The sequence below is a fragment of the Malaclemys terrapin genome, chromosome 3 (assembly GCF_027887155.1).
Source record: "Malaclemys terrapin pileata isolate rMalTer1 chromosome 3, rMalTer1.hap1, whole genome shotgun sequence".
In the NCBI taxonomy this organism is placed as follows: domain Eukaryota; kingdom Metazoa; phylum Chordata; order Testudines; family Emydidae; genus Malaclemys; species Malaclemys terrapin.
In genome coordinates this window covers 179,774,142-179,793,257 of record NC_071507.1, presented here as the reverse complement: position 1 = coordinate 179,793,257, position 19,116 = coordinate 179,774,142, and the positions used below count along the sequence as shown (strand labels likewise).

The window sequence follows — 19,116 nt, the reverse complement described above, 5'->3', positions numbered from 1 at the left end:
TAGATAGATAGATAGATAGATAGATATAGTTGGTACTTTAACAGGGAAAGTGGAAGTAGGTTAGGAATTGTAGAAAATTGTAGAAAATTGATAGGGGAAACTTAGGGACACAAGGAGAAATCTATGGCCAGCAGCATTAAGGACAATCAGGAATTTTTATAATATATTAGGAACAAAAAGAATCCTGACAATGATGTTGATTCATTAGTAGATTGAAAAGGCAGAAGTGTTCAATAAATATTTCTGCTCTATATTGGGGAAAAAACAGATAATATGGTCTCATCATATTGTGATGAGAACGCTCTTTCCATTCTGCTAATATCTCTGGAGGATGTTAAACAGAAGCTATAAAACTTGGACATTTTTAAATCAGCAGGTTCAGATAACGTGCATCCAAGATTTTTAAAAGCACTGGCTCAGGAGCATGCTGGAACATTAATATGGAGTCTTGGAGCACTGGGGAAGTTCCAGGAAATTGGAAGAGAGCTAATGTACCAATTGTTAAAAAGGGTAAACAAGGATGTACCAAGTAATTATAGGCCTGTCAATGTGAGATTGACCCTGGCCTAGCTAATGGAGCAGCTGATACAGGACTCAAGGAGGGAAATGTAATTAATGGAACTCAACATTTATAGAAAATAGGTCCTGTCAAACTGTTTCTTTTTGATGAGATAATGCATTTGATTGACAAAGGTTATAATGTTTATGTAATATATTTAGACTTCTGTAAAGCATTTGACCATGATATTTCAACTGAAAAACAAGAATGATATAACATTAAGATGGTACGCATTAAATAGATTAAAAACTGGCTAACTGATAGGGCTCAAAATGTAACTATACATGGGGAATTTATCATCAATGGGGTTTGTTTCCAGTGGGGTCCCGCAGGATTGGTTCTTGGCTCTCCGCTATTTAATATTTTTATTAAATGATCTGGAAGAAAATATAAAATCAGCACAAAGTTTGCAGGTGACACAAAAATTGGGGGAGTGGTAAATAATGAAGAGGACAGGTCATTGATTCAGAGCAATTTGGATCATTTGATAAGCTGGGCCCAGGCAAACAATATGCGTTTTAATACTGCTACATACATTTAGGAATAAAGAATGTAGGCCATATTTACAGGATTGGAGACTAGGGTGGGAAGCAGTGACTCAAGGATTTTGAGGTTCATGGTTGATAATCAACTGAAAATGAGCTTGCAGTGTGATGCTGTGGCCAAAGCAGGATCCAATCCTTGGATGCATAAACAGGGGAATCAAGTAGGAGTAGAGAGGTTACTTTACCTCTGCATTTGGCACTGGTGCTGTTGGAATACTGTGTGAGATTCTGGTGCCCACAGTTCAAGAAGGTTGTTGATAAATTGGAGAGGGTTCAGAGAAGAGCCATGAGAATTATTAAAGGACTAGAAAATATGCCTTATAGTGCTAGACTCAAGGAGCTCAAATCTATTTAGTTTAACAAAAAGAAGGTTTACGGGTGACTTGATTACAGTCTATAAGTACCTACATGGGGAACAAATATTTAATAATAGACTCTTCAATCTGGAAGAAAAAGGTATAACACAATTCAATGTCTGGAAGTTGAAGCTATATAAATTCAGACTGGAAAAAAGGTACAACTTTTTTATGTTGAGCGTAATTAGCCATTGGAACAATTGACCCAGGGTTGTGGTGGATTTTCCATTAGTGACCATTTTTAAGTCAAGATTGGATACTTTTCTAACAGATCTGCTCTAGAAATTATTTTGGGGAAGTTCTATGGCCTGTGTTATGCAGAAGATCAGACTGGATGATCACAATGGCCTCTTCTGGGCTAGGAATCTATGAATCCCATGTTAATGGTACCGATTTTAATAGGATTCTCTCCCTCCTCTGCCATACCTCTTCCAAAAGACAAAAACAAAAGCAGAAGTAATCCTCCCAGTTCCTCACCTGATGCATTAAAATTCAAAAACTATCTAAGAAGATTAAAAATCATGCAATTACAGGATCAGTCACTGAATTAAGGCTCCTTTAGGATAGTTCAATATTTAGGATGAAAATGTAATTGTCAGTTAGTTGTGTGAAGCTGAGTGGTAACCTTGACTTAGCTGCTCTGCTGTAACTGACATCAAAGTAAGGCCCTTGGTGTTTATTTTTGGAATACTTATTAGTTATAAATCAAAAGACAAAATAGCTATTGAGACAAAAATCAATGAAACTGTATTTTTTGTGTTAAAAGTGATGTTCTAAACCAAACCTATTTGTTAAACAAATCAGTTTGAAAACATGACCTAGTTTCAGTTTGCATGTTTCTTTTAACTGTCTCGAAAAAGGCTGTTTATATAATTTTGTAAAGAAATGTGAACTGTTCTATTCCATTTACATTTCTTTGTTCCAAAATGTATTCTCCTTGTTAAGATTCCAGTCGACAAGGAAAAGCAGACATCGCGGTTACTTTGCAATTGTGAAACTTTAACCCACAAAACCCATTCAGAAAACACAAAATGAGTCACAGGAAGGGGCCACTTGCTTGCAAAACTCATTAAAAGGCAAAATGGATTTCCTGTATCAATAAATAGAGTGCTGGCAGTACACTGAACACCTGACATAGCTATAGGCTTGGAAACTATATGAAAGTGTAGCCATTAGAAAACTGAGAACTGTTAGCAACTCTCCAGGCCCCAGTTCAGCAAACATTTAGGCATGTTCTTAGGTTCTGATGAAGTCCATGGGACTTAAGTATATCGTTAAATTCTTTGCTGAATTAGAGTCACAATGCCTATCCAAGCCTTTTTTGAAAACAGATTCCTGTGGTATTATGGAGCTGTATACCCTATTTCAGAGTGATGAGCTGCTATATGGTTTTCTAATTCAATGGACAAATTAGGAGGGTATTGTACTTAATTAAGATTTAAATTGTAATGGCACCTGCAACTTTCCTCGGCTGGTTGCAATACCCCCTCTTAGACACTCGAAAAACAGATTTGTTCTTGATCAGTTTTATCCTCTCCTACTTGGCAAACCAGACGTAAAGGGCCTGTTCACCCCTCTCTCATGCAACGGTCTCAAAGCAAAGCCTGGCACGATTTCAGGCCGAATACTTTCAGGCCAAAGCCTGAGCCAAGTGCCTGACTCGAGTAGCCGGGCTCAGGACTGAACCAATGTGCAGTGATGAGAAGGGAACATTCTACCTCTCAGGCTCCAGAGCAATTATACAGGCACTTAGGGCTGGTCTACACTGGGGGGGAAGGGAGGAATTGATCTAAGATACGCAACTTCAGCTACGAGAATAGCATAGCTGAAGTCGACGTATCTTAGATTGATTTACCTCACGTCCTCACGGCGTGGGATCGATGGCCGCGGCTCCCCCGTCAACTCCGCTTCCGCCTCTCGCTCTGGTGGAGTTCCAGAGTTGATGGGGAGCGTGTTTGGGGATCGATTTATCGCGTCTAGATGAGACACAATAAATCAATCCCTGATAGATCGATTACTACCCGCCGATCTGGCGGGTAGTGAAGACGTACCCTTAAATTGTAACACAATGTGCCTCTCCCTGCTCCTGCACCCATTGTGCTCATGCTAGATTGAACGGCTAAAGTAGCCTTTGCAGGCCCCTCAGTAGCCCCCTCCCAAGCAGGACAAGAGGATCTTGCAGCACCATTCTCTATGTGATTCCACAGCGGGAGCCACAACAAAGCTTGGAGGGTCAGGGGAAGGAAAGGGGCAATATCCTGGGTGATCACCTACACTCAGCCCTTCCCTTGCACAGTTGAAATGCATTATGGCCAAGGAAAGCCTGGCTTTTCCTCCAAAACCACAAGGGCTGTAGTCTGCTGTATTAGATGTCAGCATCACTCATGTGCATTTACAAAGCCATATCTTTACTGTGGCTACACACGGAGAAGGCCTTTTAAAATGGTGCCCAGCTTGGGTGTACACAAGAGGGTGAGCTGAAGGCCTCATATTTCCAAGTACTTATATTTGGTCCTGAATACTGAACAAAGTAGTTTCTTGTATTTGGTTTTACATCTCCCAAGGTATTTGGTGCCATTTGCAAAGCACATTAAACACTCCAACTGTCTAGACCTTTATATTTAAAGGGAAATGGTTCTTCTTCCATTGCAGCACCAGGAGGCAGTTTTAAGTGTGTAGCTCCTCTGAAAGTTTGTTACCTCAAACTTTTTATGCACCCTTTGTTCACAGGATATCCCAGGAGCAATAAATAGATCCTTACAAAGGCGAAGGTGTCATTTCTGTGATTATTAATTTAAAAAGCACACTTGTTTCAAACCCATCTCCAGAGCTTTAGCGTAAACTTTTACACAGGTGAGAGCTTCACAGACAATAGAGAGGCCTGGTGCTGTCGTGAGTGTGGGCTGCCTAGACATGGCTCTTTTCACAATTTTGAACTGAACTTCAGCTGCTGTAGAACTTTCTTAAATCCAAACATTTTTATTTTTTAATCATCAACCAATGCGAGCCTGGCAGCACTGAGAACTGATTGTCATTATTTGTTCAGTAAATCCAGCAGAGGAAGCACAATGCATATTTAGTGTTTTCATAAAAAGCAGCAATTATTTTTCTTGTCTATTTCTCAGCAATGGAATGGAAAACAAAACAAACCTTACTGTGCAGTCCTGGTCCCATCACAGCCAATGACAGCACTCCTATTGCCTTCACTGGGACATGACCAGACCCTTATGTATCCAGGGTCTCATTCGAACCTGAAGGATGTGAACTGGAAACCCAGACCCAGATTTTGAGGTCAGGCTGAGCTGTGCTCAGGCCAGGACTTGAGGAGAGGGGGGAATGGATGGGGCCAAAGGAGCAAAAAGCTGGCGTTAGGCCTTTGCAGCTCTCGAATTTTGGGCCAAGCCGTGTAGGCCTTTTTGGTCCCTGCAGTAAGTTAGCATCAGGGTTGCTCTAATTTCTGCCTGGCTGCTCCAGGCACTAAAGTGCTTTTTGACAGCCAGGAATAGTGGGAGAACAGAGGCACTCTGGCCAGGCCACCTTCAATGGCATCTTCCATAAGCTTTGGCTCACGGGGCTCTCTGTGATGCCACAGGGTGAATACTACAAATGCTGGACGTAACACTGGGTAACCCTGATAAAAGACAAGCCATTACTAATGGACACAATTATCCTAACACAATATTCTTTCGAGTTGGCCAGAAGATACAAGGCCAAAGCTGACTATTTTTAAGATGTCGCAGAATTGAAATGGCAGAAAATTATTGTTCAGCTCTTTGCATTTATTACAATATATCTTTAATGTCTTTGCATTCAGCACATCAAAATGAGGTGTTACAATGATTTCCATCAGTTTCACTAGACAGAGCAAATCCTATATATAAATAGAAACAGAAATGATGAGCCAAACCAAAAAATAAAATAAAAAATTCCCACAATCCCAAAAGTTGTCAATAAATTTTAGCTTCAATATAGCTGATGAGATGCATATATTATCCTCCCCCTCCTACGACCACCCATGTTGAGTGGGATAATCATCAGATTCATGAAAATAAACAATAGTCACCACTGCATAGTCTAGTTTATAATATGTCTATTGTAGCAATAGAGCACATTGTGGTTTGGGTGTCTGTATTTGCACTATGTTAGCAAAAAATATTCTTTCTGTAACAGAAACCACCATTAAACTGAAAGCAGGCAACATTTTTCTTTCACGGAAAGAGTAAGAATTCCTTTAACCATTCTACTTTGTTCTTTATGAATGAATAATCCAATTTAAAGATGTATGCATACAACTGCCTGACCATCAAAGCAAAATATAGTGTACTTAAAAAAATATTTTAAAATGAAGCAAAATCTTTTGTTGCTAACAGAACAAGCTTTTGATTTTCCAAACTGTTCTCCCCATGAGCCAACTTAATAAATATTAGCTAAGAGTGAAATATACCTTTGTGTGTTTATACAGCTACAGTCAAACTTTGACAGAGCACAGTGTCCCATAGTGTAGTAGGGTCTTCAAACTGAAATGGTTTAAATCAGCTACTCATCTACACTGCCATTTTGTTTCCAATACTAAAAGGTGATTAAAACTGGATTCACTACTGATTGGCACATCAGCAAATAAACGCTATGGACCTGCCTTTCAGATGTGTTTCGCTCTGGCTCAGATCAATGGGAGCTCCAGTTGCTCAGCTCTGAAAGTCAGGCCTTAAGTACTGCAGGACGGTAACTGAACTGAGTGCATCTTATCTAGAGGCTGGGAATTTTTTATATTATAAATGCACTACAACAGGCCATTAGCAAAATAAATACGGACAGGCTACGGCTAATATGTTCATCCAGTAATTCAACAGTTAATGACAGGAGGTAATAAATAATATCTACAACGAATATTTCATAGTTTCATATAGCTTAAGGCCAGCAGGGGTCATTAGATCATCCACCCTGACTTCCTGTATATCACAGGCCATTAAATTTTACACCCCTGTATTGAACCTAATAACTTGTATTTGGCTAAAACATATCTTTCAGAAAGGTATCCAGCTTTGATTTCAAGATATCAAGAGATGAAGAAGCACACCCCACTGTTAAGAAATTGTGCCTTATTTCCAATTTGAATTTGTCTGGCTTCAGTTTCCTGCTCTTGGTTCCTGTTTTCCTTTCTCTGCTAGATTAAAGACCCCTTTAATATCCAGCATTTTCTCCTCCTGATGGTATACCTCTACCCCGATATAACGCGACCCGATATAACACGAATTCAGATACAAATTCGGATATAACGCGGTAACGCAGCGCTCCGGGGGGGGCAGGGCTGCGCACTCCGGCGGATCAAAGCAAGTTCAATATTACGTGGTTTCACCTATAACGCGGTAAGATTTTTTGGCTCCCGAGGACAGCGTTATATCGGGGTAGAGGTGTACTCATATGCTGCAATTAAATCACCTCTCAATCTTCTTTTTGCTAAACTAAACAGACTAAGCTCTAAGTCTCTCACTCTCAGGCATTTTCTCCAGACCCCGAATCATTTTTGTAACTCTTTTCTGAACCCTCTCCAATTTTTCAACATCTTTTTAAAATTTGGTCATCAAAACCTATATGAGATATTGTAGCATTGGTCTCATTGAGGCTTTATACAGAGATAAAATCATATCACTACTCCTAATCCCTGGCCTATTCAGCCAAGAGTCACATAATATAAATTAAAGTGTGGTTGTACTTAGAGACGTGATTCTCTTAAATTGGCACCCTGAGGCCCACATTGATGGTGTCTCAGGAACTCAATACCAAATTTGTTCAGTTTAAAAACAAATATCTTTTTTATTGTGTTTTAAACTGCCAGCCCTGCACACTTGACCTAAGAACTGAAAGTCAAAATGTGTGTTTCCTCCTTGTGCACTCATTCTGACTTAACTACAGCATACATGTACCTGACATGCACCTGTAATATTCTTCTCCTGGGTCAGAGATCCAGTGATGCTGCACAAGAAGGAAAGACTTTGGGCACTTGTGTAAATGATTACTCAAGATGCAGGGCAATGTGAATTGGCCCCTTGACTTTAACATCCAAAATGAGTGAGTATGCAGGGCCAGCAGTTAGAAAATCCATATTTTGGGGCACCAATCTATTTCCAACTGCCAGTGGCAAAACTTCCATTGAGTTAAATCAGGAACAGGGTCTATCCTTTCCTTTTAACTGAGCAAATTTGATATGGGAGAAACTGAAATACACTAAACATAGAATCCCATGATGCCATTTTCAGAAAAAAATTATGCTTTGGACATACCCCCCCAACCAAATATTTTTAAAAATAAAAAAGATAATCAGTTTACTATTTATCTCCAAGCACAAATTTTTTGATCATTTGGTGTATGGCAGTTGAAGTTACAATTTAAAGCAAAGTACTGCAGTACATTATTTGAAAAATGTTCTCAAATGATCTGCAATATTGACTCCAATGCACACAGTTAAGATTTAAGGCATTGAAAAGTAAGTAGCATAACAGAGCAGTACCTACAACCAGTGTCTGTGCAAATGAGAAAAGAAGTTTTCAGGTATAGAACTGAAAGTGAAAAGGAAGATTTCATTAATGCCAAAGATGGCCAGATGTACTGCAAAGCACACACAACTGAAAAAATGCTGCAAGGTGAAATCATGAGATGCATCCTTAACCAGCAGCAAGTTCACATTTTAGCCATAGAAAATGCTTCACAAAATACTTTTCAGTTCTGACAAATCCCTTGAAGCTGTCAGCTCCAGCAAAGTGTAACTCTGTGCAATCAATGGGTAAAATCTTGACCTTACTGATGACAACAGGAGTTTTGCCATTTACTTCAACGGGGCCAGGATTTCACCCAATGAGTCGAATTCTTCCACTTGTAGACTTACACTGTACCTTAATCCAAATGGACTGCTTTTGGAGTAAGGTACTGCTCAAGGTGAGTAGGGATGACAGAATCAGATACAATATTTTTATTTCCCTTACTTTCTATTTACAGTGTGCATTATTTATTTCCCAGAAAAAAAAAACAATTTAAACCAGCTAAAGTTTTGGCCCAATAACTCTTATGCAATCCTATGCTTATTTGGGAGGGGATTACTGTCTGTTCTTTTAAATGAGGGATTTTTGATTTTACAGAGGTCGCAATTTGACATACAAACTGGTGTCAGGGTGTTGAAACCCTGCCCTTCCCATCCTGCTAAATGGAAGGGGGTTCTGGCTAGATGGGAAGATGGTTCATGGCACATATGGTGAGGAAAAGGTTGAGAACCACTGGTGGGTTTTTTTAACTAAACCTTATAGTATTTTTAACTTAAAACCAGTATCATTGCACTTGTAATTGATCTTTTTAAAAAAAGACTGTTGCACATTTTGAGCACGTTGGCTGAGAAGTTGGAAGCACCACTCCCATTTTTAGTCACTGGAAATGTGACTTTAAGCATGGAAACACAGCTCCAAATTTGCTTTTAACAAATGAATACAATGCTCACCATAGCACAGATTCCAGCTGATCTATTCAAGGCAAAAACCAAGCTGTGTCTTTTAAATATAAGATAACCAGTCCTTAGAACAAGAGGCTGTAGATGCATTTAAGATGAGGACGGATGAATATCCTGGTTTTCGAAAGGTGGTAGTGGTTCCCTCCAGTATGTGAACTGACTGTAGGTATCAGAACAAGGGAAGTCTGAAGAATGGCTTCTTTTCAGCAAAGGAAACAGGTGATCAACCACCTCACAGAGTCTGACGTAACTGGGGGGGAAAAATACTGTTTAAATCATCTCAGATTCTTTATTTATTTTGATTTAAAAATAAAGATGCCCAGCCAAGGCTCTAGGCACCCTATTGCACATTACCAATACAATTTAAAGCTCATCTGCATGAAATGATCAGTCCAAGCAGCCGGCTTCCACCCCTTCTTCGGCATTCATTTTGAGCAGTGATGTTCAAAGGGTTATGTGTTGGAAAGCAGAGTTTACCACCGTTCATTTTGGAAATGGTTAGGCGGTGAAGCCCACATAGAAGAATTATTTATTAAAAAAACAACCATTAAGGCCCAGATTTTCAAAAGTGACTAGTAATTTGGGGTTTCTTCTTTTCTGGGTCCCCAACTTGAGACATCCTAAAGAGGCTTCATTTTTTCAAAAGAGCGGAGTACTCACTCTCTGACAGTCTGGCACCTTTCAGGTGTCTCAAGTGGAGAAACCCAGGACTGCAGGCACCCAAAATCATTAGTCACTGTTGAAAATTTGAACTAAAATGTTTATGAGGTTTCAGTACCTCAACCTATATTCTTTCCACCTGGCTGTCCACTGCATCGTCCTGACATTGATCGTACCATCACGTTGTAACAATCCCTCTACTGTTCCAGGACTGCTCACAAGCAGTGACTGTAGCATGATAACTATACACACTATTTATTTTATTTCCCCCTCTACCTGTGACTCTATAAAATGATTTTTTTAAATGTTTTTGTTACCTGCTGCAAACCATTCTGTGTAGATGGATTCTGTACATGCTGCAAACCATTCTCTCAGGTATATAGGAGTACTAACCCTCACTCACACTAGTGAGCAGTTACTGAGTCAATGGGAATGCTCTTGTGAATAACTGTCCACCAGTACGAATACAAGGTTCACATTCTGGCTCATAGACGCTAAGAGAATTAAAGGGACAAACAAATTTAAATCTACATTTGTCTGATTTTTTCCTATCCACTATTGTTACCAGTTTACCCTTAGGGTCCTATAACTGAAAGAGAAAAATAGTTATTTATATTTTTTCAGGGCCTGATTGTAGAACCCTGCTCATGTGAGTAGTTCTGTTGACTGTAATGGGACGTGTAGTGCATGCAAGTGCTTCCAAAATCAAGCTTTCAGATTGTTAAAATCTGGAAAATTCCCATTAACTTCCATTGGACAGGGATTTGTGTATAGCCACTTTTAGCAGTGCCCACTATATAGTTAGTTTCAACTTTTGTTTTCCTAAGTCTTTCACATAGAAACCCTGAAAGTTTAAAGAAGGAATTATGTAAAGATCACGAAAAATGGAGCAGGGAAACTACATTTAACTTATTTTTTAAACTGACTGCATTAGAAGTGGACAGCATCCCTGTAAGTGAATAAAATAAACCTTTTTTTTAAATTGCTGGCTCAGTACGTATCTTTCTTGTTAGTTCAAATAATGGCAAGTGGAGACTTGGTATCAAAGTAATCAAATGTTATATCAATCCATATATTTCCATTTTAAACAGTTAGAGGAAACCTTTGCTAAAACAGAGCCAAATAAATCCTTGGTGTAACTCTCGTCATCAACTGGGTGATGAATTTGGCCCATGAAGTATTCAGGACAAATTATTACTTACGATGAGATGTTGGTTTTTGCATGTTCTTGTATAAGTTCTCCTTTGGGATTAACTGTGAATATTCTGTTTAAAGAGACTCCCACTTGCTTGTAGGAATAAACATCCTGGCAAAGAAAGAAAAAAATTAACTTTAAAAAAATTAAACCATACTTCTGCCTTTGCACAATACATTTTATTCTTTATAGAATGTATAGAATATAGATATAGAATATATAGCACAGAAGTATATATATAGAATACTGAAGTGCAAAGTATTGGCACAGAATATACACGTGTTATCCTGCATCTGAAGCTCTCATAGCGCGTTACTAGCATTAACTAAGCCTAACAAAATCCATAGGAACTAAGAGCTTGTCTACATGGTGCATTAGTGTGCACCAGAGAAGTTTAAATTCTTGTCCACACCAGCATGTCACACATTTAGTGGCCCATGTGGACCCTGCTGGCATGTACTAAAAGTTCCCTAGTGCATATTAACATAGTGCTGTTTGTAACATGGGTTCCGTTAATGTGCACTAGGGAACTTTTAGTGTATGGCAGCAAGATTCAGATGGGCCAGTTAGCATGCTACACACTAGTGCAGATTAGAATTTACTCCCCACTGGTGCGCACTAACGCACTGTGTAGACAAGCCCCAAGTTATCATACCATTAGAGGAGATTAAACAGACAGAGGGGTACAATTTTCAAAAGTGGCTAAGTAACTTTGGAGTCTAAGTCCTGCTGCGCACCATAACAACCACGCACCGCACCATAACAACTCTAACTCAGGAACCAACCCGTGCAACAAACCTCGATGCCAACTCTGCCCACATATCTACACCAGCAACACCATCACAGGACCTAACCAGATCAGGTACAACATCACCGGCTCATTCACCTGCACGTCCACCAATGTTATATATGCCATCATATGCCAGCAATGCCCCTCTGCTATGTACATTGGCCAAACTGGACAGTCACTACGCAAGAGGATAAATGGACACAAGTCAGATATCAGGAATGGCAATATACAAAAACCTGTAGGAGAACACTTCAACCTCCCTGGCCACACAATAGCAGATGTAAAGGTAGCCATCTTACAGCAAAAAAAACTTCAGGACCAGACTCCAAAGAGAAACTGCTGAGCTCCAGTTTATTTACAAATTTGACACCATCAGATCAGGATTAAACAAATACTGTGAATGGCTTTCCAACTACAGAAGCAGTTTCTCCTCCCTTGGTGTTCACACCTCAACTGCTAGCAGAGCACCTCACCCTCCCTGATTGAACTAACCTCGTTATCTCCATACTGATTTATACCTGCCTCTGGAGATTTCCATTACTTGCATCTGAAGAAGTGAGGTTCTTACCCATGAAAGCTTATGCTCCCAATACTTCTGTTAGTCTTAAAGGTGCCACAGGACCCTCTGTTGCTTTTTACAGATTCAGACTAACACGGCTACCCCTCTGATACTTGACATCCTAAAGTGTGAAATCGATGAGGGAGAGACTGACTTTACATTATTCGTTTTTACAGGGCCTAATAAAATGTGGCCTTAATTCCTATTTGAAGTCTTGAGGCATTATCACAAAAGAAATACTGAATAACAACAACAGCACTTTTGCACTTCATAGTCAAAAATAATCACAACTATTACTTACGGCTGGTCTGTTTCCAAAGGCAGCATAAAAGGGTTCTGTGTTCGGATGAAACAAATGTTTGATGTCTGTCAGACACTGAACTTTAAATTTTTCTGGCTTCTTTTCTATCACTTCCCTAAAATAAAAAAGGAGGTATTTCATAAGTACATCCACTGTTTTATGTAATACATTTCATCTAATCAGATTCTAGCATTGAAAACCTCCATGCAACTTCATTTAGAAGCCAGGGCTCCTATTAAATGTAAATGTTTGCACAGATAAAGTTCAAAGTAAAAACAAGCCTCCTAAAGGGAGCTTTTATTAAAAACTGTGTGGTAAAGATGTAGCTACTAAACAAGGGTAATGAATTATAGACAGCAGTTTCTAAATAAAGATGTATGGTAAATGTAATGTAATGATATAAACTGCCTTACTGAAAACTGCAGAATGGGTCAATAGATTATAATGGCCTTCCCTTTGTATAGCTTCTGTATGCTCTCTCTGGGATTTAAATTTCACCATGCACCAGAACCAAAGGACTACCTTCAATTAAGCTGCTTCTACTGATGAGGTCATCAGTCATTGACAATTAAAGGTAAGTAAAGACAAAGGCATCTTCTAATTCTCTTTAGTGCTTCATTACAGAATAATGAATAGAGGAGCCAGTTCATCTCTGGGCTGCAGCCCTTTCACAACTGCCTCTCTTGCCAAAATGGGACCAAACAGGTGACAGAGTTGTCCCCAAGGGAATTCCCATGACAGGGAGAGAATCCTGCACAGTGCAGAGTTGGTGTAGCTGGCCCTGCACCATTCCCCAGCCCAGGAGCACACATATGGAATGCTGTCAGGGAAACTCTGAGAATAATTTAAAGTGGTCACATAAGAGGTGAATTTTGTATTGGGTACAAGCTACTACCTAATGATACCTGTGAAAGGCTGAGAACAAGCTGCTTGGACTTAACAACACAGGTCCTTGAGGTAGCACTGTTCCTCGTTCGTTGACCCAGTGCAAATATCCTCTGGTCATGTCTGCCATTCCTATAGCACGTGCCGAGCAATACAGAAATTTGTACCCGTTTCTATTACACAAACAAACCAGGAAGAAATTACTTTAATAATAAAGTGGACATTTTCACAATTGTGATATTTTATTAGGACATAAGCCATGACTATTAGAGATTCAGATCTTTAACCTCTTTACCCCACAAGAACTCACAAATTATTACTAAGGAGTAAAAACATTACAAGCCAGACAGCAAAAATCTGCATAGCTCCAAAAAATTCACTGATTTATACCAGTAGAGTAGAATCTATATCAGAGATTTGTATGGCCCCCATGTAAAATCTGGCTGTGTGTATTTGCATCACATCCCTCATCATTTACTGAAATGAGTCCTCTTAAGAAGGGATATTATGCATCCAGCAACAATGTTGGATCAACCTTACTTTAAATGTAACCCACCTGTGGGGCTTTGTGATAGCAAAGGGTTGGTTTTGTATGCCTGAACTCCTTCAAACATGTCTGAGTTTGGAGATAATTTCAAGTTTGGTAGTGAAATAGAGGTTTTATCAGAAGTCACAGGATATTCACAGACTACTATTTTCGAGATATCATTTTAGCAGGTTCTAGTGATCGTAGGGCCAGATTCTGATACCCTTAGTCTGGTTTAATAGCACGTTACTCCACAAGCCCAGTAATAGGACTGTCCATGAAGTAAAGTACTATTAAATGTGAGTAAGGGCATTAAATTTCACCCTTTGACATTTATATAGGGCCAGTCTGTGATATCTAGATGCTGTATAATTAATTTAGTAATTTAACAGGAAAACCCAAATTTATGGCCATTAAAGCCGTAATAGCTGCCTCCAGTGGTAGATTTAACAATGCTAATTTCTAAAATTAAAAAAAACATTTCGCTTCAAAAACAATTATTTTCGAATACAAGTAAGAGTTTATTCATGGAACAAAACACCTTTTGCTATGTGAGCTTTCAGATTGTATTGATCTTCCTCTGTGTGGCTCGAAAGCTTCTCTCTCTCACCAAGATTGTCCAATGAAAGGTATTGCCTCACCCGCACTCTCTCTCTAAGTGACCTTGTATAGTCATTTATACCTATTTAAAGGAAGAGTCAGGCCCAGTGTCTCTGTTGTATTTTAGATTACATCGTCCATAATTTAGAATACATCACCCATGGAAAACAAAACTAATAAAGTTGAACACAACCCCTGCCCACAGAACAAATCAAATCAATCAGATGGACAATTGTGCCTTGAATCTGAGGATCTTCACACATTTAAGGGTCATCTGAACATGTATATAATAATAATTATGAATAATGAAGAAACATAGCAATGCACATAACAAAAATGCCGCCACTAGTAAATGGGAAACAATCAAGTCAAACTTATTTTTTACAAAAACAAGGGTAAGTCAACATGTGTGTGAATGTTAGCATATGATGAAATATCTCCTTCCATCCAATCCTACATCAAAGCATCCTTCTTGTTGTCCAGCACAAATTTAAGCTCTATGTGACATTCCTAATCTTTCCCCACCAAGTCCTTATCCCCATTCCCTGTCTTCTTTATCACCATGGACAAAGGCCACTATCCTCTCAGTCCCTAAGGCTTGGTGTCATCTTTCATTCTCCCTTGATGCACACATCCAGGCTGTCTAAATCTTGTCACTTCTTACAGGAGAACATCTCAAAGTTCCAGCCTTTTGTCTTTGAAGGCTGCCAAGTTCTTGTCAAGGCCCTTATCTTGCATTTTGACTACCATAATCTTCTCTCTGACACCGATACCATCAACCTTCCCTCCCCTATCAGCTCTTTGCATCCCTCTACAAGTTCTCCCTTCATCACTGCATGAAGCACAAGCTTCTTGTCCTCACTTTTAAAGTCCTTCACCATTTAGCCTGATCCTACTTATCCTGTCCAATTTCCTGTTGTGAGTGTAATTTACCCATTTCTTATATTCACCATTCTTGTAAACAGTTGCTAGGACACCTGGAGCTGTGAACAGGCATCTGGTTTTGCATTTAAATTGAGCGAAATTAACACAAAGAGATTTGCTGAATACTTACTGGCTCACTTTATGGTACAACTTTGCAATCCCTTGGTGCGTCCAATCCTTGCCAAGAGTGGGCAAAATATGGCCTAAAGTATCCGACCTGAATAAAGATGGGGAAAAACAGAGAAAATGCACTGCAAGAAATAACTTCCAAAGAACAGGCAGAAGCAACTTTAAATGTTTTTCTAAGGAAAGGGTGGCTCTGATACATGCCCTCCTAAGCATTCATTTGGCTAGCAGAGTGGGCTGATAGTCTTTTGGCTAATGCACTAGCCTGAGATTCAAGAGATCAGGGTTTCAGTTCAAGATATGGCACAGATCTTCTGTGTGACCTTGGCTAATAGCTTAATCCCTCTGGCCCAGACCGTCAAAGGCATCTAGCGCCCATTGATTTCACTGGGAATTAGGCACCTACATTCCCTTGAGGATCTGTGCCTCTGGGCCTAAGTTCACCATCTATAAAATGGGGGAAATAGCTTTACAGGTTCCAGTGGCATTCCCCATTGTAAGTGTAATTAATTTAGTATTACTGTTTATGCTATGTAGCATACAGAAGCCCCAACCAAGACAGAGGGCTCCACTGTGAAAGGGATTGCACAGATACAATCAGACAGTCCCTGTCTTGACAAGCTCACAATCCAAAGAGAAAAGACGGAGTGTACCATGGCGATGGGATGGGAAACAGGGGCACAAAACAGTGAAGTGACATAGTTAATACTCAATCAGCTCAGTGGCAGATATAGACCCCAGATCCCCTGACTCCTATTCTGGTGTCCTGTCCACTACATCACACTGCCTTGTCCCACTGGATTAGCTCTGGAATTTGTCATATCGCTAAAACCAGAATGAACATCACTCCAGCGTGCCTCACAGATGTGACGCGACAATGAACTCATTAATGTGTGAGAGGTGCACAGATACTACTGTGATAAGCACCACAGAAAAGCCTGTAAGTAACAAACAGATCAACAGTATGGCACATACCAGCCTTTAACAATCCAGTCAATGTAATAGCAGCCTCCTACATTTCTTGCTTCATTGCAAAAGCAGGTTAAACATGAAAATTCAAAGCCTGAACACGATGGTCTCTTCCCCCAACCCTACGTCAATAACGATTTTTTGAGCCTGAAGGAGATATTACCGCGTAGGTAAAATCTTGCCCCATTTGTCAGCTTACCTTGTGATAGTTCCATCGATGTCAGAAATAATAACCTTGTCATCCCAATTCCATAAGTAGATGGTGCCTTCACAGCGGCACGTGCCTTGATATTGTGTCGTAACACTAAAGATCACATCATTAGGGCCATTCTTGAGCTTTAGACTTTTCTGTGAAACGTTATTAGCAAGATCAAACTGTGCAGGTGAAATGGGCAGAATAGTATAAACACAAATGGGAGGATGATAATTTCCTTAGGCATGTGTTAATCCCCTTCCTGTCATGGGACTATCTACTGAATAATGGAAGCAGAGTTTGGCTGCAAGGGCCATGCTGTGCCCTTGATTCATAAGCTGAATTAAAAGCTATAAGGAGTTCTGCTTTGCAATCAGTGGCACGGTATGGCCTGAAGTGTTCATGGCAGCAAAAAACAGATTTGGCTTCAAGCCCCTCCAAAACTACTGCGTCTGAAAAATAAGCCCCGCTGGCTTTGAATATCCCTGCTCTCAGTTTGTTACAGAATACGACCAATAAACCATATCTGTTTCTTAAGGCAAATTCTAGACCTGTTGCCAACTACAGGGAACAGTCTCTCATTTAGCCACCTGGGAGTGGTGGGCTGCCTAATGTTGTATTCCACAAGTGTGTTTACTTCTGAAAATTAATTAGCTGCGTGTGTGGATGTGAGAAAATGCATTTTCCTAAATAGCCAAATTTTCCAAATCAAATATTAATGCCCTGGGCTTGAACAGCAACAGCTTTATTTATCAGCATTAATCACAACACCTCTGTGCAGAGGAACTGAAATTAATATGGTCCTGGTCACACTAAATTCATAAACAGCTCTTTTAGAAGCTGCTATCTTGTGTGTGCGCGCGCATGTGTGAGGGGGAGAGAGAGAAGAGAAATATACACACACGTGTGTGTATGCAAGTGCACATACACACACACACACACACAGAGAGCGCCTGGCCCCTTTAAGCCAGGTAAAAGATCTGGAGCAGCATAAAGGAGCCTTAAACACTTCCTTTCCAGCTGGTGGAGGACTCTTCTTGAGCACGACAGCCATAAGGCTGTCCTCTGAGGACTCCCTTCAAACCTTGGCGTAGGGGGTATGCTGGGGACAGGAGTGGAGTCAGATGGACGTATCGGGGAAAGGATCATAGCACACATCACTGTGGTGATTCCTGGCAGCACTGCAGGCCATCAAGCAGTTCAGGGAGGCTGCCCTAACTTAGACAGTCCCCCAGCACTGTCTAAATTATTCCCAGGGCCTCTCCAGCCCCAAAGGCCGCCCAGATAGGGATGGTACAAAGTCCCTCAAAACCACTCACATCCACACCTGGGCTGCCAGTTCTGTGCCACGCCTCCTAGAGGCACAGTACAGAATTTCATCCATGACACATAACATACACAGACTCCTGACAGATGCAATGGGAACTGTTGGGTGCTAAGCACTTTCAAAAACCAGGTCCCTTACTTAGGTGTTTTAATGCAGACTTCAGAGTTTAACTGTAGGCTGCCATTTTGGAAGACCTCAGTCTCCTGATTTGTCAATACAACACCTTTTCCATTAAGCATGAGATTTCCTTCAAACATTAAGACATTTTTTTAAATTTCATAAGGCCTAGTAGTCAGCACAAATACTAAAAGTTCATTAACCTTGTGCTAGCCTGAATAACTGCAATGTGCTAGAAATGATATTTCAGAAGGAATATGTAAAAATAACTCACAAGCTGGTCAGACGTGAGTCGAAGGGTCTTTTTGTAACTGATTCCTGACAATAATGAGAGATGACTTGAGTTTGTTTGTAATGACCCAATGTTTGGTTTTGCAGCTCTCGGGTCTTCATCACTTGAAGAAGATTCATCCTTTAGTCTGGAACATCACATACAGAGAAAATGATGCTATCGTTTCTCAGTAAATGCATTTGGGTATCCATTAAAAATACATTAGCACTGACTCACTGAATAAGTCAATTGATTCTCTGCTTCTAAGTACTGTCTCTTGGGAGGTTATTTACAACATGACTTTAGAAATATATCAATGAAGTGCTGAATTCTCATTCACGCATGTCTTCCATTATTCATATTTGGGTTCTTCAAGTCATTCACTTGTCTATATGCTAGTATTGTCACTTTAAGTTAACAGACTTAAATTACAGTCCATGTTGATTCATTTAAAACTCAAACAATGTATAAAATCTGTTAGCTAATGTGAGCAACTACAAAGGAGTTTCATTCTAAGGAAATAAAAGAGGAAAGAAAATAATGTATTTAATCTATGAAGAGTTCAGCAATTAGAGAATAAACCCAGAACATGACTAATGCAACTTTCTAATGGAAAATAACCTGCACCATACAGTCTTTGTGAAAGCAGCAATTTTTGTCAATGGGATTATATTTTTACTGACAACTTTGGCAGGATTGCCCTACTCAAAATGTTAAA

General features: G+C 39.8%; 1 protein-coding gene across 9 annotated transcripts in view; it reads right to left on the bottom strand.

Annotated features, from left to right (window-relative positions):
- Positions 1-5,218: 5,218 nt before the first annotated feature.
- The window catches only part of LPIN1 (lipin 1), a 108,442-nt gene continuing 94,544 nt past the window's right edge, over positions 5,219-19,116 (bottom strand). For all 9 annotated transcript variants that reach the window (XM_054021981.1, XM_054021973.1, XM_054021979.1 and 6 more), the window contains 7 exons: positions 18,402-18,546; positions 16,690-16,838; positions 15,526-15,612; positions 13,366-13,518; positions 12,461-12,575; positions 10,818-10,921; positions 5,219-9,205 (listed from right to left, as the gene is read on the bottom strand). In XM_054021981.1, coding sequence (XP_053877956.1) covers positions 9,046-9,205; positions 10,818-10,921; positions 12,461-12,575; positions 13,366-13,518; positions 15,526-15,612; positions 16,690-16,838; positions 18,402-18,546 — 913 coding nt within the window. In that variant the 3' untranslated portion in view covers positions 5,219-9,045. The remainder of the gene's footprint in view (positions 9,206-10,817; positions 10,922-12,460; positions 12,576-13,365; positions 13,519-15,525; positions 15,613-16,689; positions 16,839-18,401; positions 18,547-19,116) is intronic.